The sequence below is a fragment of the Furipterus horrens genome, unplaced genomic scaffold (assembly GCF_987537825.1).
Source record: "Furipterus horrens unplaced genomic scaffold, mFurHor1.1.pri manual_scaffold_8, whole genome shotgun sequence".
NCBI lineage: Eukaryota > Metazoa > Chordata > Mammalia > Chiroptera > Furipteridae > Furipterus > Furipterus horrens.
Genome location: NW_028327178.1, coordinates 52,707,959 through 52,729,468, shown reverse-complemented (window position 1 = coordinate 52,729,468; position 21,510 = coordinate 52,707,959). Strand labels below are relative to the sequence as shown.

Here is a 21,510-nt window from a genome sequence, read left to right as displayed (position 1 = left end):
AGGGGGTCGGAGCTTGTTAGAGACCAGCTCAAGGTCTGCCTGACTTGCCAGCAACCATTAAAATCCTTTGCTTACTTTATACACTGCTTCAAAGTGTTCAATTTTGCCTATGTAGCTGTAACAACAGTGGGGTGTTAAAAGCCCCTTTGGTGACTGTATCGCTCTGGATCTCCTTCTTAAAGTCCTCCAAGATTTTCCTTATATATTTAGGTGCCCTTAAGTTGGGCATATATGTTTACAAGGGTTATTTCCTCATGTTGGTCAACTCCCTTAAGTATTATGTGATAGCTTACTTTGTCTCTTGTTATGACCTTTGTTTTGAAGTCTGTTTTGTCTAATATAAGTATTTCTACCACAGCTTTTTTTTCATGTCCATATGCTTGGAATATTTTTTTCTATTCCTTCACTTTTAGCCTATCTAGATCTTTTGTTTTGAGATGGGTCTCTTAAAAACAGCATATATGTAGCTCGTGTTTTCTTATCCATTCAGCTATGCTGTATCTTCTAATTGGAGTGTTTAATATATTTACATTTAAGATTATTGATAGGTATTTATTCATCGCCATTTTTCCCATTGTGCTTGTGTGTCCACCCCTTTCTCTCTCTCTTTCTATATCTTCTTAAAATAGTCCCTTTACCATCTCTTGCAATGCTGAGATATCCTTTTAGCCTTTTTTATTTTGCCTGTGGAACTCCTTATTTCTCCTTCCATTTTAAATGAGATACTTGCTGGGTAGAGTAGTCTTAGTTATAGGTCTTTGCTTTTCATTACGTGAAATATTTTGTGTCATTCCTTCAGGTGAAAAATTAGCTGATAACTTTATTGGACCTCCCTGGTTTGTTACTAGCTGTTTCTCCCTTGCTGCCTTTATTTTTGTCTCTTTGTCTTTAAATTTTGACATTTTAATTATGATGTGTCTTGGAGTTTACATCTTTTTGGGTTCATCTAGATTGGGGCCCTTTGTTCTTCCTGAACTTGCATGACTTTTTTTCTCACTAAGTTAGGGAAGTTTTTGTCATTATTTTTTCAAACTTCTTTTTTACCCCTTGCTCCTTTTCTTCTCCTTCTGGTATCCCTATGGTGTGAATATTCTTACATTTCATGTTGTCCTGCTGTTCCCTTAAAGTGTCTTCATTCTCTTTGAGTCTTCTTTATGTTTAAATTTTTGTTTTTTTGCTCTGACTGGGTGTTTCTTCTACCTTTTCTTCCAACTTGCTTATTTGAGCCTCGGCTTCATCTAGCCTGCTATTAATTCCTTCCAGTGTATTTTTCATGTCACATATTGTATTCTCCATCTCTTCCTGGTTCTTATTCATAGTTTCTATGTACTTTTTCATGCTGATGTAGTTCCACTAAGTTCCTTGTAGCTCCCAGAAAGTTCCTTGTAGTTCTCACTGACTGCCTTTAGCATCGTTATAACTATTACATTGAACTCTATGTCTAATAAATTGCTTGCCTCAATTTCATTTAGCACTTTTTCTGGAGATTTCTCCTTTCCTCTTGATTGGAGGGATTTTTTTTGTTGTTGTTGTTAGTTTGTTTGTTTTTGTCTCCCCATTTTAGGTGACTTTTTTGTTTGTTTCTCCATATTAGATTCATCTTCCTTGACTCCCTGTCTTCATATTTGTATCTTTCTCAGTTTCTTTCTTCAGTGTCTTATAATTTTCCTAGTATAGGTCTTCACCACTTGGGTTAAATTTATTCCTAGGTATTTTATTTTTTGATACAATTATGCATAGTATTTTTCTTTCTTTCTTTTTTTAATTTTATTTTTATTGTTTTTCTATTACAATTGTCCCACGCTTTCTCTCATTGCTACCACCCACCCAGCCCACCCCTTCTCCCACAGTCTATCCTGACCCCATTGTCCATGTTCATGGGTTATTTATATTAGTTCCTTTGCTAAACCCTTCCCCTACTTTCCCCCTTCCTTCCCTCCCCACTTCCCCTTGATAACTGTTACTCTATTCCTTGTTCAATGTTGTTCATTTGTTTGTGTTGTTCATTAGTCTCCTGTATTGGATGATAGCATATGGTATTTTTCTTTCATTGTCTGGCTTATTTCACTAAGCATAATTCTCTCTAGATTCATCCATGTTGTCACAAAGGCAGGAGTTCCTTCTTTCTTTCTGCTACATAATATTCCATTGTGTAAATGTACCACAGTTTTTTAATCCATTCATCTACAGATGGGCACTTGGGTTGTTTCTAGCACTTGGCTATTGTAAACAGTGCTGCTATGAACAAAGGGGTGCATAAGTTCTTTTGAATTAGAGTTTCAGGATTCTTGAGGTATAATCCTAGCAGTGGAATTGCTGGTTCAAAAGGCAGTTCCATTTTTAGTTTTTTGAGGTAGTTCCATATTGTTTTCCATAGTGGCTGCACCTGTCTGCATTCCCACCAAACAGTCCACTAGGGTTCCCATTTGTTTCTCCACATCCTCGCCAGCTCTTGTTGTTTGTTGATTTGTTGATGGTGGCCATTCTGACTGCTGTAAAGTGGTATCTCATTGTGGTTTTTATTGGAATCTCTTTGATGGCTAGTGATATTGAGCATTCTTTCACATGCCTATAGACCCTCTGTATATCCTTCTGGGAGAAGTGTTTGTTCAGGTCCTTTGCCCATTTTTTAATTGGGCTGTCTGTCTTCTTTGTTTTGAGATGTGTAAGTTCTTTATATACTTTGGAGATCAGTCCCTTACCTGATGTATCATTGGCAAATATGCTTTCCATATGGTTGGTTCCCTTTTCATCTTACTGGTGTTAACTTCTGCTGAGCAGGAGCTCTTTAGTTTGATGTAGTCCCATTTGTTTATTCTATCCTTTATTTCCCTTGCCTTAGGAGATGTATCATTAAAAATATTGCTACGTGGAATATCTGAAATTTTTCTGGCTATATTTTCCTCTAGGATTTTTATGGTGTCACGTCTTACATTTAAGTCTTTGAACCATCTTGAGCTTATTCTTGTGTGTGGTGTAAGTTGGTGATCTAGTTTCACTTTTTTTGCATATCCCTGTCCTGTTATTTCAGCATCATTTTTTGAAGAGGCTCTTCTTATTCAATTTTATGTTTCTTCCCCCTTTGTCGAATACTAGTTGACCATAGACCCTGGCTTTATTTCTAGGTTATCTATTCTGTTCCATTGATCTATCTGTCTGTTCTTATGCCAGTACCAGGATGTTTTGATTACAGTGGCCTTATAGTATAGTTTGATGTCAGGTATTGTGATTCTTCCTATTGTGTTCTTCTGTCTCAAGATTTCTGTGAGTATTCGGGCTCCTTTTTGGTTCTATGTAAATTTTTAAAGTATTTGTTCTAGGTCTGTGAAATACGTTGCTGGTATTTTAATAGGGATTTCATTGAATCTATAAATAGCTTTGGAGAGTATAGACATTTTATAGATATTGATTCTTCCCATCCATGAACATGGTATATGCTTCTATTTATTTGTATCTCCCTTAATTTCTTTCTTCAGGGTTATGTAGTTTTCCGAGTACAGGTCTTTTATCTCTTTGGTTAAATTTATTCCTAGGTATTTTATTTTTCTTGTTGCTATAGTAAATGGGTTTTTTTTTCTAGTCTCTATCTCTGATATTTTATTGTTGGTGTATAGAAATGCCTTTGATTTCTGAATATTGACCTTGTACCCTGCTATGTTGCAAAATTTATTTATTAGGTTGAGTAGTTTTCTCCTGGAGTCTATAGGGTTTTCTATGTATACTATCATGTCATCTGCAAATAGTGACAGTTTTACTTCTTTTTCAATTTGGATGCCTTTTATTTCTCTTTCTTTCTGATTGCTGTGGCCAGAACATCCAAGACTATGTTGAATAGGAGTGGAGGGAGTGGACATCCTTGTCTTGTTCCTGGTCTCAGGGGGAATGCTTTCAGTTTTTATCCATTGAGTATGATGTAGGCTTCGGGTTTCTCGTATATGGCCTTTATGTTGAGGTATGCTCCCTCTATTCCCATTTTGCTGACTGTTTTCATCATAAATGGTTGTGGTACTTTATCAAATGCTTTTTCAGCATCTATTGATATGATCATGTGATTTTTGTCTTTTATTTTGTTTATGTGGTGTATTACATTTATTGATTTGTGAATATTAAACCATCCTTGCATCCCTGGGATGAATCCCACTTAATCATGATGTATGATCTTTTTAATGTGTTGCTGGATCTGGTTTGCCAATATTCTGTTGAGCATTTTAGCATCTATGTTCATCAGTGATATTGGCCTGTAGTTTTCTCTCTTTGTTGTGTGTTGGCCTGGTTTTGGAATTAGGGTAACACTGGTTTTATAGAGAGAGTTTAGGAGTTTTCCCTCTTCTTGGATTTTTTGGAATAGTTTGAGGAGGGTAGGAGTTAGTTCTTCCCTAAATGTTTTGTGAAATTTGTCTGTGAAGCCATCCAGTTCAGGGCTTTTGTGTGCCGGGAGATTTTTGAATACTGTTTCAATTTCACTCTGTGTTATCAGTCTGTTCAGGCTCTGCTTCTTCTTTAGTTTTGGAAGATTATATGTTTCTAAAAATTTGTCCATTTCATCTAGGTTGTCAAGTTTCTTGCCATATAGTTGTTTGTAGTAATTTCTTACAATCCTTTGTATTTCTGTGATATCAGTCATGATATTTCCCCTTTCATTTTTGATTTTATTTATTTGGGTTCTCTCTCTTTTTTTCTTTATGAGCCTAGCTAAAGTCTTGTTGATTTTGTTTATTTTTTCAAAGAACCAGCTCCTAGTTTTGTTGATCTTTTGAATTGTTTCTTTAGTCTCTATGTCATTTAATTCTGCTCTGATCTTGATGATTTCCTTCCTTCTACTCGCTCTGGGTTTTGTTTGTTGTTGTTCTCGTTCTTGTAGCTTTAAGGTTAGATTTTTTATTTGAAATTCTTATATTCTTTTAGGTAGGCCTGTATTGCTATGAGCTTTCCTCCCAGGACTGCTTTCACTGTATCCCATAGGTTTTGAGTTGTCCTGTGTTCATTATCATTTGTTTCCAAAAACTTTTTGATTGCTTCCTTGATATCATTGTTACTCCATTCATTATTTAATAGCATGTTATTCATTCTCCACGAGTTTGACTGTTTTTGAGTTTTTTCTTTGAGGTTGAGCTGTAGTTTCTGAGAAGATGCTTTATATAGTTTCAATTTTCTTGAATTTGTTAAGGCTTGTATTGTGTCCTACCATGTGGTCTATCTTTGAAAATGTTTCATGTGCATTTGAAAAGAATGTATATTTTGCTTCTTTGGGTTGAATGTTTTATATATATCAATTAAGTTTATTTTGTCTGGAGTGTTATTCAGTGCCTCAATATCCTTGTTGTTTCTTTGCTTTGAAGTACTGTCTATTGTTGATAATGGAGTGTTAAAGTCCCCTACTATGAGTTTGTTGCTGTTGATATCCTTCTTGTAGTCTTCTAGTATTTTCCTTATATATTTGGGTGCTCCTATGTTGGGTGCATATATGTTTACCGGGGTTACATCTTCTTGATGGATTGTTCCCTTAAGTATTATAAAATGTCCTTCTTTGTCTCTTTTTATGGCCTTTACTGTGAAATCTGTGTTGTCTGATATAAGTATTGCTACCCAAGCTTTTCTTTTCATGTCCATTTGCTTGGAATACTTTTTTTCATTCATTTATTTTCTATCTGTGTAAATCTTTTGTTTTGAGGTGTGTCTCTTGTAGACAGCATATATGTGGGTCATGTTTTCATATCCATTCTGCTACCCTATGTCTTTTGATTGGAGCATTTAATCCATTTACATTTAACGTTATTCTTGACAGGTATTTATTTATTTATTACCCTTTGTTCCTGTGTTCCTCTTTCTCTCTCTTTTTCTTCTTTTTCTTACAGCATTCTCTTTAGCATCTATTGAAATGCTGATTTGGTGGAGATGTATTTCTTAACCTTTCTTTGTCTGGAAAACTCCTTATTTCACCTTTTGTTTTGAAGGAGAGCCTTGCTGGGTAGAGTAGTCTTGGTTGTAGGCCTTTGTTTTTCATTGCTTGAAATATTTTTTGCCATTCCCTTCTGGCTTGTAGTGTTTCTGTTGAGAAATCAGTTGATAACATTATCGGAGTTCTCTTGTATGTTATTTGCTGTTTTTCTCTTGCTGTTTTTAGGATTCTCTGTTTGTCTTTGAATGTTGCCATTTTAATTATAATGTGCCTTGGAGTAGACTTTTTTGGGTTCATCTTCATTGGGAACTTCTGTGCTTCCTGAACTGGCATGACTTTTTCTCTCATCAAGTTTGGAAAATTTTCTGTCATTACTTTTTCAATCAGGTTTTCTATCCCTTTCTCCTCTTCTTCTTCTTGTATCCCTATGATTCTAATGTTGTTTCATCTCATGTTGTCGTGAAGTTCTCTTAAACCCTCTTCACTCTTTTTTTTTTTTTATTTTGTTGCATTGTTTGGAAATTTTTTTCTACATTGTCTCTAACTCACTGATCCTGTCCTCTGCTTCATTTAGTCTGCTTTTGATTGATTCTACCCCATTCTTAAGTTCAGATATCGTATTCTTCATTTCTTCCTGGTTCTTGTTGATAGTTTCTATGCCTTTTTTCTGCTGCTGTAGTTCTCAGTGAGTTCCTTATAGCTTCACTGGAGTTCTTTATAGTTCCACTGGAGTTCGTTATTCTTTTCTTTGAATTTGTCGAGTTCATTGAGCTTCATCATTACTATTGTTTTGAATTCTATGTCTGACAGCTTGCTTGCTTCTATGTCATCTATCCCTCCTTCTGGGAATTCCTCCTTTCTTTTTGGTGGACTGTTGTTTCTGTTTGGTGGGGTGTTATTCCGCCTCCCCACTTTAGGCACTGGTCTTGTTTCTGCTTCTTAGATTGTTCTGCTTTTATTTTCTGCCTTCATGGTGTGAGCTTCTTGTATACAGTTGTGCTGCTGTCTCCAGTTGGCACAACTTGGAGGGACGCAGTCTGCTTAAGTGATTTCTCCTATAGCATTTGGGATGTTTCTGTACTCGACCTAGTTCACTGCTCTCCCAGCTCTTTCTCAAGAGCCAGCACCCAAAACTTCTTACAAAGTGCCTCTAGTTCATCTCACTGTCCTTTGTTCTCAGCCAGAGTTGAGTGCATTCCCTCCTGAAGGCCAGGGGCTGGTTAACCCTTTGCACACTGGGGTAGGTGGGTCCAAGGCAAACTGGTTGCTCTCCTGTTCCGGTGGAGGGGGAGGCCTCTACTAACTTGTGGGCCTATTGGGCCTATTGGGATGGGTGGTGCATTGGTTTCATGCCCGTTGGGGTGGGTCCAGGTAGCACCTGTGCCCGTGTGTGGCTGCTGGTAAGTTGGTTTTATGTCTGTTGGGGTGGGGCCACAGGCACCTGTGTACTTTGGCAGTGGGTACCTAGGCACAGCAGCCAGCCCGCTGGTCTTGCACCCTCTGGGGTGTGCCCAGGTGGCGCGGTGGCCAGTTTGTTGGTTTGGTGCCAACTGGGGTGGGCCAGTGGTGGCTGGGCGCGGCAGCAGCAGTGTGCTCTTGTGTGCAGCATTGGGAGTGCTAGCCTCACGCCTGCTGGGTCACACCTCAGTGACACCCATGCGGGGTGGCCAGTGCATTGGTTTGGCGCCTATTGGGGTGGGCCAAAGGTGCCTAGGTGCGGCAGCAGCAGTGTGCACCTGTGTGCAGCATTGGGAGCGCTAGCCTCACGCCTGCTGGGCCACACCCGAGGAGTTGTTTTTTTGCCTTTTGAGGCGAGAGCCCGGATACCTGTGCATGGCAGAGGTGGACATCTGTGAGCTGCGGCTGGCCCACTGTTCTTGCGCCCACTGGGGCATGCCGAGTAGTACCTGGGCAAGTGGCTGGCACATTGTCTTGGCGCCTATTGGGGCAGGCCAGGGGTGCCTGCGCATGGTGGCCAGTGCACCAGATGAGTTGACTTTGCACCCGTTGGTGCGGGGCCACAGGCACCTGAGCATGTTGGAGGCGGGTGTCTGTGCCTGTCAGCTGGAGCGGTGATTTTGTGTTTGTTCGGGTGGGCCCCAGGGGCACCTGGGCGTGGCGGCCAGCGAGTTGGTTGTGCGCCTGGGTGGGCAGATGGGGGCATCTCCCTGTGTGTGCTTGCGTGACCCAGGAGGAGGATTGGGGATGGGGTGAGTGCACTTCTGCACCTGCACTCCTCAAGAATCTAGTCCCACCCCTAACCTTTCCTCCCCTCTCCACAAACAACAAAAGAAAAAAAGAAAAAGGAAAAACATATTCATACATACACAGCAGTGTGCTGTTTCTTGCCTCTCAGCTCCAGATGCCATCTGTCCTACTCCTGGCTCTGCCAGCAGGCAGAGCCCCACTCTCCTCCTGATTCTTCTCTGGGGAAACCTGTGGTCACTAAAAAGTTTTTGTGTACTTCCAGCTTCAGCTTGGGAAGCCAACCCAGTCAGAAATCCTATCTCGTCCCTTTCTCCTCTGCTATCCTCACCAAACAGGTCACTCCCAGATGGTCTTCTCTGATCCAGCAGTGCCAAGGCTCAACTCCTGTCGGTATCCAGATCTTAACTGAGATGTTCTGTCTGCAATTAGTCCAAACTACAGACAGGTCCTGGGAGCAAGAAAGTGCAGCCTCCCCTCACTCCTCCGCCATCTTTGAACCTCTCTGTATAGTATTTTTCTTAATATCTCCTTCTGATAGTTTATTATTGGTGAATAAAATGGAACCAATTTCTGAATATTAATTTTTTATCCTGCTATTACTGAATTCATGTATCAGTTCTAGTATTTTTTAGTGTAATCTTTAGGGTTATCTATATACCATATCATGTCATTTCCAAATAATGACAGTTTTACTTCTTCCTTTCCAATTTGGATGCCTTATATTTCTTTTTCTTGTCTTATTCCTGTGGCTAGGACATCCAATACTGTGTTGAATAAAAGGGTTGATAATGGACAACCTTGTCTTGTTTCTCATTTTAAGGAAATCACTTTTAGATTTTCCCCATTAAGTATAATGTTATCTGTAAGTTTTTCATATGTTGAGTAATGTTTACTTTATTTCCACTGTATCATAAATGGATGCTGGATTTTGTCAAATGCTTTTTCTACATCTATAGATATGATCATATGATTTTTATTTATTGTTTATGTGGTGTATCACCTTAATTGATTTGCAGGTATTGAACCAATCTTGCATCTCAGGAATAAATTCTACTTGATCATGGTGTATGATCTCTTCAATGTATTGCTGAGTTCCATTTGCTAATATTTTGCTGAAGATTTTTTTGTGTCTATGTTCATCAGGGATATTGGCTTATATTTTCTTTCTTTGTAGTGTCTTTCTGTGGTTTTAAAATCAGAGTAATGCTAGCCTTGTTAAATGTGTTTGGGAGCCTTCCCTCATCTTGAATTTTTTGACACAGTTTGACAAGAATAGGTGTTAATTCTTCTTTGAATGTTTGGTGTCATACAGTCCAGGACTTTTGTTTTTTTGAGTTTTTTAATTCCTAATTAAATTTTGTTCATAGTAATCAATCTGTTCTGCTTTTATGTTTCTTCTTGATTCAGTCTTAGAAGATTATTTGTTTTTAGGAATTTATCCATATTTTCTAGGTTGTCCAATTTGTTGGCATATAGTTGTTCAAAGTATTTTCTTATAATCTTTTGTATTTCTGTGATGTCAGTTGTCATTCTCTTTTTTTCTGATTAATTCATTTGGATCCTTTCTTCTTTTTTCTTGATGAATTTTACTTAGGGTTTATCTATTTTGTTTATTTTTTCAAAGAACGAGTTTTGGTTTTATTTACTTCTTGCATTGTCCTTTTTCTATTTTGTTTATTTCCACATTGGCCTTTATTATTTCCTTTCTTCTACTCCCTTGGGGATTTGTTTGTTGTTCGTTTTCTAGTTCCTTTAGATGTAAGATTAGTTTGTTTAGTTGAGTTTTGTTGTTGTTCTTGAGGTAGGTCTATATTTCTATGAATTTATCTCTAAAAATTGCTTTTGCTCTGTCCCATAGATTTTGGATTTTTGGTTGTTTTTTTTTTTTTTTTTTAATTTGTCTCAGGTATCTTTTGATTTCTTCCATAATTGTATTGTTAACTGATTCATCGTTTAGTAACATGTTATTTAGCCTCCATGTGCTTGTGTTTTTTTTAGCTTTCTTCTTGTAATTGATTTCTAGTTTTATGTCATTGTGGACAGAGAAGATGCTTGATATGATTTCAGTCTTTTTAAATTTATTGAGACTTGTTTGTGGCTAACATGTGCTCTATTCTGGAAAATGTTCCATGTGCACTTGAAAAAAACACATATTCTGTTATTTTGGCGTAAAAATACTCTAAAAATATCAATTCAATTTATCTAGTCTAATGTGTCATTTAAGGCCACTATTTTCTTATTGATTTTTTTTCTGGAAACTCTATTAAATCAATGGTGTATTAAAGTCTCTTACTATGACTGTATTATTGTCAATCTCTACCTTGATGTCCATCAATATTTGCTTTATATATCTTGGTGCTACTAAGTTGGGTGCATAACTTTATAAGGATTATATTCTCTTGTTGGATTGATCTGTTTATCATTATGTAATGTCTTTTTTGTCTCTTATTTTAGTCTTTTATAACATTTTTCATTTCCATTTGCATGAAACATCTTTTTTCATCCATATCTTTTCATTCTGTGTGTCTTTCAATCTGAAGTGGGTCTCTTAAAGACAGCAAACCTATAGGTCTTTTTTTCTTATTTAGTAAGTTACTCTACATCCATTGATCAACACATTAATTTACATTTAAAGTGATTATTGATATGTAGGTAAGTATTGCCATTTTATTTATATTTATGTTCTTTTACCTCTTATTTTTAAAGAAGTTTCCTTAATATTTCTTGTAATACTGGTTTAGTAGTAATGAACTCTTTTAGCTTTAAAAGAAATGCATTCCTAACTGTTCTTTTGCTCCAGAAGGCATCTGTATCTTAGAATTTTCTTTGCCATACAATTACTCAAGCCTCCTATAGAAAGAGAGGACTTCTGAGAACTCAAATAGTATGCAGAAAATGTTGCTGTTTGTGGAAAATTTGGCCCAAAATCAGTTGATGATAAACATGCACACAGTGTTTTCACAACTTACCTATTCATCCATTAATATTTCAGGGAGGATTTTCTGTAGATCAGGCAGTGTCAGATGAAAGATGAATACAGAGCTGATAGTATTACTTGCAAAGTGAAGTCAAATAAATAGTATGATTTTCCCCCTAATTAAAGTAGAATCTCCCAACTTAATTTTTTCTTTGTTTTTGTTATTGTCTTTTGATGGTTTTGTTTTGTTTTTCAGATCATATTTAGACATGTCCAAAGTGATTATCTTCAGCTACCTCTTCTGGTTCGTCCTCACAATCATCTTCATCACCGGAACAACAAGGATCAGCATCTTTTGCATGGGTTACTTGGTGGCCTGTTTTTATTTCCTGCTCTTTGGGGGTGATTTGCTATTGAAACCTATCAAGAGCATCCTCCATTATTGGGACTGGCTGATTGCATACAACGTTTTTGTGATTACTATGAAAAACATACTGTCAGTAAGTGGTTCCCACTGTGTAACACATTTGTGGTTTCAGTGTACAAGTAAACAGTCTATTCAGTGGCTATTAAAACCCATTGTCCATCATGTCGCTCTCTTAAAAGCCCCAAATGAGATGCTGCAAATTCAGAATTCAAATGACCATTTATTATTACTCCTTGTTTTGCCATATTAAACAGAATCCTTTTTGCTTATTTCTACCATCTCAAGGTCACATGATGAGAGGATATGTATTCATAGGAATAAACTCAAAACATATTTTATTCATTAAAATCCCATCTCTTCTGAGAAATAATTTATCATCACTTTAAAGTCATATCATGTTGGCTAAAAGCAACTCTCTTATCTAGAAAGAGTTATAGAAGTATTAAATAAAATGAGAATAGTTCTCTAAAATACTGTGTGGGATGGAGAATGAGATGGAATAAGCTATTGGTAATATGAATGTTTTATGTATGCATAAGATGTGTATAGACACAGAGGTTCATGGCTGCCTCAGAGCACAGGTATTGTGATCAGGGCCCAGCTAAAACAACTGAGAGTTGAGGCACAATCCCCCTCTTCTACAAAGTTTGGCTGTTCTTCTTTTTAAAACTCCATGTTCCAAAACACAACTTTTCCCCTGACCTGGTAGATAACTCAAACTCCTCCTTTGTAATTCAAGAGCCATGTAAAAATATTTTGGACCACAAGGACACCAGTTATTTATTGTTTCAGGATATTAAACAACAATAATCTTTCATGAACTGGAGGAGTTAATACATCTCAAGTTGGACCTAACTTAAAGTTAGTCTAGTGCCTGCTACTCCCAGGTTATACCTGATGATGCATTAGAAGAACAGTGATGTAATGACTTCCTGCTTCTCCTCTTTCTAACTACTTAAAGATGAGCTCACTAGGCAGGCAATCTAACTGTCAAACCATTTGATTTTTTGGGAGGAGGCACATCCATTGCTGTGTTTAGAGGTCTTGGAAAGTCAAGTCTGTGTTACCATAAATATGTATTGAATAATTTATGTTTTCTACAACCCATTAAAATGTTAATTGCTAGTTCATACTAAAAGTGTCTTTTATTTACCAATTTTACCTCACCAGTGTTTATTTATATTTGGGGTAGTATTGGGAGTTACAGGAGAGAATGTGAGACAGGACAACAGAACACCATTGCATTCTAAAGCCAGTCTGATGGTTAACCTGATCCTTACAACCATTCCTCAAAAATGTGTGTTTACAAAATCCATTCCTTCAATTATTCTCTAAACCTATATTGTACTGTGTTTTGCTAGGCACTTTTATATCTTGAAGTGCTAAAAAGAAATAGTACTCAAATTTTACCCTCAAGGAACTCACATTTTTAAAAAGGGAAGATCAAACTACTTATAATTATAATGTGCTCTTTTGATGCTAATTATTACAACAGTTCAGAAAAAATAAAACAAAAAAAGGGTACCTAATACATTGCCTAGATAAGTTGGGAACAGGCTTCTTGGCACTAATGCCATTTGAACCCAACAGAGACTTGAAAGACAGATTGTGGTGTGTCCAGGGAGACAAAGTGGGGAGAATAATTCCAATTTAGGGAAACTGAACAAAAGCATGACTGTGTAGGGCTAAAATATGAATTCAGAAAGCACATTCTATTGGATACTAATACTGGGTAACTGCTGATTTGGGATCAAATCATAATTATATTCTCTGATCTCAAAAGTTCCCAGGGGAACATACATAATTCAGCCATTACCCTTATATGTTGGTTTGCAATAATTAATGTTTATTTAAATTACCCCCCTTTAGGATGTGAACTTAACATATGACAAGAAAGCATTGTTATGAGATAATCACATGCAAGTCAACAACGAAAAGATTTTTTATCCAGATAATTAGCCAAAAAAAGCATCAAAACATACACTGTGCTCCTACTCTAAGAACTATATATCATGCAGCTTATGTGTTGTGATGATGTCCTGGCAAACAGCATAGGTTTACTATGTGTGCTTTACCAGAAAATTACTGTACTGAAATCAAACTTCTGGGATTCAGTGCTTACCCTTTTGCTATCACAGAGCTTAGCTTATTTCTAAGATAATCCAATATTTCCTCTTTTAAAAGAGAGTTGCTTCCAAGTGCATAAAATATCACACTAAAGACTCTTTACACATTTGGCTTAATTTCCTTTAGGAAATGATGGTGTTCCTGAAGCACTGCTCCATGGTACCTGTAGTTTTAGGTACTGTTGGTGCCTCCCATAATCATTGGCACTGAGACTTTGTGAAATCTTGCACGTTAAAATCACAAGACATCAAGCTTTTTTCCTGCATGCAGAGTTTTAGAATTTGCCTTTTTCATTTGTTTTTCAGATAGGAGCATGTGGATACATTGAAAAATTGGTTAAAAACAGTTGCTGGTTGATCCAAGCTTTCAGCCTGGCCTGCACAGTCAAAGGCTATAAAATGCGTAAGTATGAAAAGCATATTTGGGAATGGAAGAACAAAGAAGGAAGGACAGCTGTACTGTTCTACTTTAAAAGTTGAGCCAAAACATATAAAGAAAAGAGATAAAAGTGGAGTTCAGTTTGATCTACATGGAGGCTATAGGATTGCTCTGCATTGTGAATCTATTGTCCATAATGAAAAATGGTTTAGATTGTCATCTACAAACATCCCAAATCCTGGCAGGTCTGGGGTTGGGTGTGGCCTGTAATAACTTCCTGAACCTTTTTGCATTATGGATAGGAATGTTTACAGAAACCCACTCAAACTTGTGGTTATTGCAGTTAGAAGCTTGAGTCGTCAATGTTATTTTGACTTCCAGGCTCTTCTCTCTTCAGGAAGCTCAGAGAACCTCAAATTCAGGAAATAAATGGGAAGAGCTGCAGAATTTCTGGAGTTAGACTCCCACCAGGACCAGAGGCAGAAGCCACATTTCCATCTTTCTGCCTCTTGCACCAGAACCCAGAGCAACACCACACATATTCCTTCATGGTGCCCAGAATAGGGACAATTTGAACAAGATGCTCCCCCACTGTGGCTGCCAATCTAGGCTATACTTGGCTAAAAATGAAGAGTCACTGAGAATTTGTTTTGACTTAGGATCAATTATGTTATGAAAACACTTTCTTCTAATAGACTCCACTGTGCTGCCTACCTCTGGGTAGAGCCCATTCAGAGCATTGCCTCTGGCTTGAGACATGCAGATATTATTTTTTATGGCCCTTGTTGGGAGTTGAGGGGCAGGGAGTCCCTTTCTCCCTAAAAGAGAGGTATACTCAGGAGACCTCCTTGGCAAAGAGCCTCTCTTCTTCCTTATATTGCCAAGAGTTTACTCTGTGGTCAGCCTTATAAATTAATGTTCATACTGGATTTGAAGTGTGTGATTTTGCTTGTTCATAAATCAACTTATATGCAAATTGATGGATCAGAATGTTGCTTTCATGCCTATGTGATTACCAAAGCCTGATCACACCACAGGTTTTATAAAAAAAACAATGAAAATGGATGTTAATTTTAACTATTTTTTATTTTTTGCCCCAGCTGAAGATGATTCCTCATGTAAACTACCCAGTGGTGAAGCAGGAATTATTTGGGACAGCATATGTTTTGCCTTTCTTCTGCTGCAGAGAAGAGTTTTTATGAGTTACTATTTCCTACATGTTGTGGCGGATATAAAAGCTTCACAGATCCTGGCATCGAGGTATGGCAGACTTCTTGTTAGACTCCACTCACTCTTCTTCCAGTTGTTGCTCCTGATTTGTAAGTTTAGGGGGAAAGACTGTGAAGAGGACTAAGTATTAAAAGGAATGCCACTGAGATGGGAGTGTCAATGGCTAGGTGTGTGATTCCCTTCACTGCTGTACCCATTTCAGAGACACCAGCCACTTGAGCAGTGAAATCAGTGAACTTGACAGGTGATAATCAGAGCCAAACACCAGTGAGCTGAGGTAATAAGTAAAGAGTTGCAAACAGCGACTGCAAAGTATTTGATTTCAAGGACAGTGATGTAAGGCTACACACAGGAAACTGTGGAGTGTACATAGGTTCTTTATCTAAGATTTAAGAATGTTTGCATTCTTCTTATAAGCAGGTTTCAATAGCAGAGGAAAGCTGAAAATGCAGGAAGAGAGGAATAAAGGGAAGGGTGGAGTCCCTCAGGCTGCAGGTGGGGAAGGAACCTGCACAGGCAGACCTCAGCAGGAGAATGTCATCTCTTCCTCTGTCACTGCAGGAAAGGGCATCCACAGGATAAATGGCAGAAAGCTGAACAAAAAATTGCTTCATGACTTCAGTTCTTTCTGCGAAGTAGGAAGCTAGGTAATTTACTAGGAGTGAAAAACCCTTGACAGAATTCAAGATTTGAGAAAAGGGTAGGAAATTTGAAATAATAATTAGAGAGGAGCAGAAGAGTTTCCAGAGAGTGGTGCAGTGGATGGTTGGCCAGGCACGTGTTTTCTGTACCTCTGATGACAGCCATCCAAGCACAGGACTGACACACCATTGGGATTCTCTAGACTTAAGATTCACCAAGTGATTGTGACCTATGACAATGGGACAGAGTTGAAGATAAGAGAGGTTGATAAGATCTGTGGGATCCCTTAAGTTGGCTTGAAATGTGAGAGAGGATAAAAAAATGAAAATAAAAATAAAAAACAGAAGGGAGGGGAAGGATAGAAAGAAGCGAATCAAAGAGGCAAGAGACTGAAAATTCCATTGATGGGGCTTATACTCCAACTTTGCATGTTCCCTGAAGGAATCCTCAGCACACTCCATACCCTTTTCTGCTTATTGAGTAGAAAACTAGTCTGAACTCACTTCTTGCAAATATTCTTTAGTGGGACAACTAAAATAAAGTCAGGTCAGTAACACCTTGCTGAAGTATAACATTCTGTGGGACAGGTTTAAAGAAGCACATAGCTTTTAATATCTTAGAAAACACAAACCATTTTATTTTTACTGATCTCTCAGAGCTGTGAGAAAGCCTTCCTTGTCAGGGGGAGGTTGCACCATGTTCATTTACTGGGAAGGGGCTTCTACAAAGAGCCTGGTGACTCCCACTCCCAGCCAGGAAACTCCAGTCAACAGCCCAAGAACTGTTTTTTATCCCGTAGTAGTCATTTTAGGGCAAGGTCAGTAGCAACAATACAAGTACTAATTTGCTCTATGTTTCTAATTTTCCTTTAGAGGGGCTGAACTTTTCCGGGCCACAATTGTAAAGGCTGTAAAAGCAAGAATCGAGGAAGAGAAAAAGTCAATGGATCAGCTGAAGAGGCAGTAAGGATGCTTTATTCTATTCTCCTTCATTCCCTTTATTTTTTGGTTTGTATGATCCCACTCAGACACTCTCAGCTCTTGAGAAGCCTCAGTCTGCTAAAAATCCTGTTCATGTTAACTTTCCCAACTTCCCAGGTATTTACTCTTGCATCAGATATTAACACTTACACCGGATAGTCTGAAAACTGAAGTCATTAAAAAGAAAGATCATTGCCATATGGTAAAAAGGGAACCAGCTTTGGTAAAGTCAGTGTCAAGTCTTAGTTTGGCTATTTACTCTGTAAATTTGAGCAAGTCATTCATACTCTCTGAATTTTAATTTTCTGTTTCTAAATTAGGGCTCACAGTTCTACCTGCGTTTTTATTAAGATGAAACAAGTTAATGAATGAGACAGCATCTTGCCCAGTGCCAAGCACTTGGAGAAAATGATCGTTACAGCTGTGGGTTAAGGGAATAAATGAAGAGTCCTGGCTCTGGAAGGATCTTTAGAGATAACATAATCCAGTCCCTTGGAGGAGAAATTGATGACCTACCATATTAGATAACTTAAAATTCAGAACAAACTGGAGGCAGCACTAGAAGTATTACAACTTATATTTCCTTATATTCAGTTCAAGACCTTTTCCACCACAACATTCTGGAGAAGTCAAGTAATAGGTTGACTTCACCCAAAGGGTTTGAGAATTCTAAATTTTTAAAAAATAAAATTGTAAAGAATTTTCTTAGAGTGAAATTTCAGCAATAAGTGCTACTTCTGAGGATTGGCATCCCTTAATATGTTTGGGGGACAGGTTTAAGAGCTGATGGCCTATAATTCAGAATCTAACCACTTTCCCCAAGAAAATGAAGACACCCTATTAGACTATAAGAAAAAAATCCCTGTGTCTGCTAATCTGCTTCATTCCATTCTGGCCTCATTTTTACCCAGGCAAAAATATCTGCTAGTATAAATTAATTGCACAGTCAAAGATGTGAGATATATAGTGTAATAGATAGAGTGTAACTGCTGCTATTGTTGTTTCTAACTACCTAAATCAAGTCTAGAGAAATAACAAATTTAGACCCACATTTAGTATGTGTTTGTATAAGTGAAGGCTGTTACTATAATTCACTTAATTGAAATTTTCTTTTTTTAATATGCTTTATTGATTATGCTGTTACAGTTGTCCCAATTTCTTTTTCCTTTGTTCCCCTCCACCCAGTGACCCCCCTCCCTCCAGTTGTCCCCCACCTTAGTCCATGCCCATTGGTTGTGCATATAGTTCTTCTCAACATCTTCCTATCTACTCCACTCTCTCCTACTATGCTTCTTAATTCCTGTACCATCTCCCTCCCTTCCCCTTCCACACTGATCTCCACCCAAAATGTTCCCCGTACCTATAATTCTTTTTCCCCTCTCATTGCCTACTTAGTTTGCCTTTGTTTTGGTTTCCTAGTTTCTGTTGTTGGTTGTTGTGATACAGTTTTCATTTTAATGTTCATAGTTTTGGTCCTCTTTCTACTAAACAAGTCCCTTTAACATTTCATATAACAGTGGTTTGGATCTGATGAACTCCTTCAGTTTTACTTTGCCCTGGAAGCACTTTCTCTGTCCTTCTATTTTTAATGACAGCTTCACTAGATAACCATGGTTGTAGGTTTTTGCTTTTCATTACTTTGAATATTTCTTGCCAGTTTCTTCTTGCCTGCAGAGTTTCTTTTGAGAAATCAGCTGATAGGCTTATTGGGACCCCTTTGTACATAAATCTTTTCTTCTCTCTTGCTGCTTTTAAAATTCTCTCTTTATCCTCAATCTTTGATATTTTGATTATAATGTATCTTGGTGTGGTTCTCCCTGGGTCCAGTTTTTTTTTTTTTTTTTTTTTTTTAACTCTCTGTGCTTCCTGGACCTGTAAGTCTATTTTCTTCCCCACGTTAGGGAAGTTCTGCTTCATTACCTTTTCACATAATTTTTCAATTTCTAATTCTTCTTCTTTATCTTCTAGAAATCCTGTGATTTGGATATTGGCCTGCTTATAGCTGTCCCATAGGTTTCTGAGCCTCTCCTCATTTTCCTCACACTTTGTTTCCTCTTTCTGCATTGGTTGACTGTTTGTTCCTTCCCTATGCTCCAATTTGTTGATTTGATCCCTAGTTTTCTTTCCCTCAACACTTGTTTTGTATGCATTTTCATTCATTTCAATGGGACTAGCCTTCATTTCTTCCACATCTTGTTTAAGATCTGCTGTTAGGTCTGTAAGCATTCATATAACCAAAGATCTGAACTGTGCCTCAGAAAGATTTTCTATCTGCTGAGCCATTAGATTAGATATTTGCTGTCTGGTCAGCTGCGTCTCTGGGATCTCTATCATAATCTGTGCTATCCTGACAGTTTTGTGTTTACCTTTGCTTCCTGGGTGGCGTTGTTACACTCTCTATGCTATAGGGTCTAACAAAAGACTTATGAACATTTGAAGAGTGACTTGCTATTTACAAAACAGTTCTCACATTCATATATTTCTTCATTTAATGTTCACAACAATATGTAAGGTATACAGATATTATAAAAATGCAAATTCTGGGAGAACAAAGAACTTCTATTTCATAATTTGCTGTATTCAGAATGCCTATTGTACAAGATGTAAGTGGTCATAAAATATTGCATATCAAACCTTAGTATAATTATTATTGGTCATATTGTTAATAGTAACATCTGTGCTGTGGAAATTAACATGGGTATATTAAAAACAACATGGAGATACTTGTTTCTAATAAGAAGCCAATCAAAAGTACCAAATACCACTTTGTTTATGCTTTTTGCTGTATACATAGAAGTGTAAAGCCAAAGTATGATCACATGATAACTGCAGATGTATTCTGGCATTGCTGCTGCTCTTGCCTCTTACAGGATGGATCGCATCAAAGCCAGGCAACAGAAATATAAAAAGGGTAAGGAGAGGATGCTGAGCTTGACCCAGGAGTCAGGGGAAGGCCAAGACATCCAAAAACTCTCTGAAGATGATGATGAAAGTATGTTGAGACATTTCCTTCTTATTCAAGTACCTTGATATTGAATAATAGCATGATATTGGTTAGGGCTGTAAAATAACATTACTTTTCATTCTGCCAATATTATCAATATATTTTTAACTTAATAAGTTGTATCTTCCCATTGTGATAGAATACCTTTATTTGTTTCATAAAATACATATTTAATGAATCCATGACTTTACAAATATCTTCTCTTTAGCAAGACAACTTTAATAAACACATATGTGGATTTTGTTTCACAGATGTGTTTCTGATGAAAATGGCATAAATTTGCTTAATTTGTTACATTAGGGAAGATTTTTCAGATAAGCAATCTACTGTAATCTTTGATTTCTATAAATTTTATATGAAAATTAAGTATGTATGCATATTTTATGTGTTGTCTAAATAATGATAGTTAAAATATTATTTAATTATTGTCTATTCCAATGAAAATTAAGATGCACTATATATTTACTATATCTAATTATAGATATGTTATATCCAGTTAAGTTTAAAAGTTCTTCTTATAGGCGTTGGCATGTTTTCCTATGTAAATAAACTGAAGAAGAAATATTACATGATAGTATATTAATCATCAGTAAATTTATATTTTTCCACTATGAATTAAAATAATCATAATAGAAATGTCTGGTTATGGGAATATAGGCATTTTAACAAATTATTTGCCACTAAATTGTTCTATAAATTTTAGGTGATGCTTCTTTTATGTTAATTCAATAGAAAATTCATTGTGAAATGCATTCTTGACAGATAATCTCTTTTTTAAATATTTTCTCTATGCCCCCAGTTACTAAAAAGAAAATGAAAATGTGGCATAATGTTAATAGAGCACAGTATTTACCTTGTTAAATCAACTACTAATACATGTAAACTTTTCAGATTCAGTTTAGTTCATTTTCCTGACCTCTGATGTATTTTTGCAACTTATCTAGATTTTGAGAATTAAATTGTTAAAGCGTGGTTTTCAAAATTTGTTTTCTCACTTTATAAGAATTAATATTTGGACATATTTTATTTTAGGAGAAGCAGACAAAGAGAAAGCCAAGGGCAAAAAAAAGCAGTGGTGGCGGCCTTGGGTTGATCATGCTTCCAGTAGGTTTTCTCGATCCTCTTACAATTTCATCAATTCTAACCCTTATATCCTTGACCAGAATTCAGGCATCCCCATGGCCTGTGTACTCCATGCATGGTTTGATCCTTGTGACTTGATAGTGGGTCAGAGTATAGGAAAATTGTGATATAAATGGGTCTGTGAGCCCATATACAGAATCTTCCAGAAAATCACCTGATTCCTGTGCTGGTTGAAGAAAGCCAAATGTGTAGCTTACATACTTTTTAGCACTATTTTTGGGCTCAGTAAGGGAAAAATAACTGACTACTATGTTATCTGCTTCTGAGGTCTAGAGCTATGCTGATGTGTATTTGTTTTATGCCTCAAGACAAAACCCTTAATAAAAATAAGTTTCTGCCCCCTCTGGAGACTCTGATTTAAGGATAATCTTTAAGTTCAAAGTGTTCGTGACCCTCTTTGTAAGGCACTAGGCATGGATGCCAGTGAGCCTCCCCAACCCTCATTCTCAGAGTTTTGGTTTTATTTGCATGTGAGGACTTTCTCCAATTTATTAAATATAAAAATGAAAACAACTTAATATACATTGACTTTCTCACTCTGCCTCCTCCGTAGTT

At 37.1% G+C, this 21,510-nt stretch overlaps 1 protein-coding gene across 6 annotated transcripts in view; it reads left to right on the top strand.

Annotated features, from left to right (window-relative positions):
- PIEZO2 (piezo type mechanosensitive ion channel component 2) overlaps positions 1-21,510 on the top strand; it is a 641,878-nt gene that overhangs the window by 549,295 nt on the left and 71,073 nt on the right. For all 6 annotated transcript variants that reach the window (XM_090285823.1, XM_090285821.1, XM_090285819.1 and 3 more), the window contains 6 exons: positions 11,281-11,524; positions 13,884-13,980; positions 15,057-15,216; positions 16,701-16,790; positions 19,679-19,800; positions 20,845-20,916. In XM_090285823.1, coding sequence (XP_090141949.1) covers positions 11,281-11,524; positions 13,884-13,980; positions 15,057-15,216; positions 16,701-16,790; positions 19,679-19,800; positions 20,845-20,916 — 785 coding nt within the window. The remainder of the gene's footprint in view (positions 1-11,280; positions 11,525-13,883; positions 13,981-15,056; positions 15,217-16,700; positions 16,791-19,678; positions 19,801-20,844; positions 20,917-21,510) is intronic.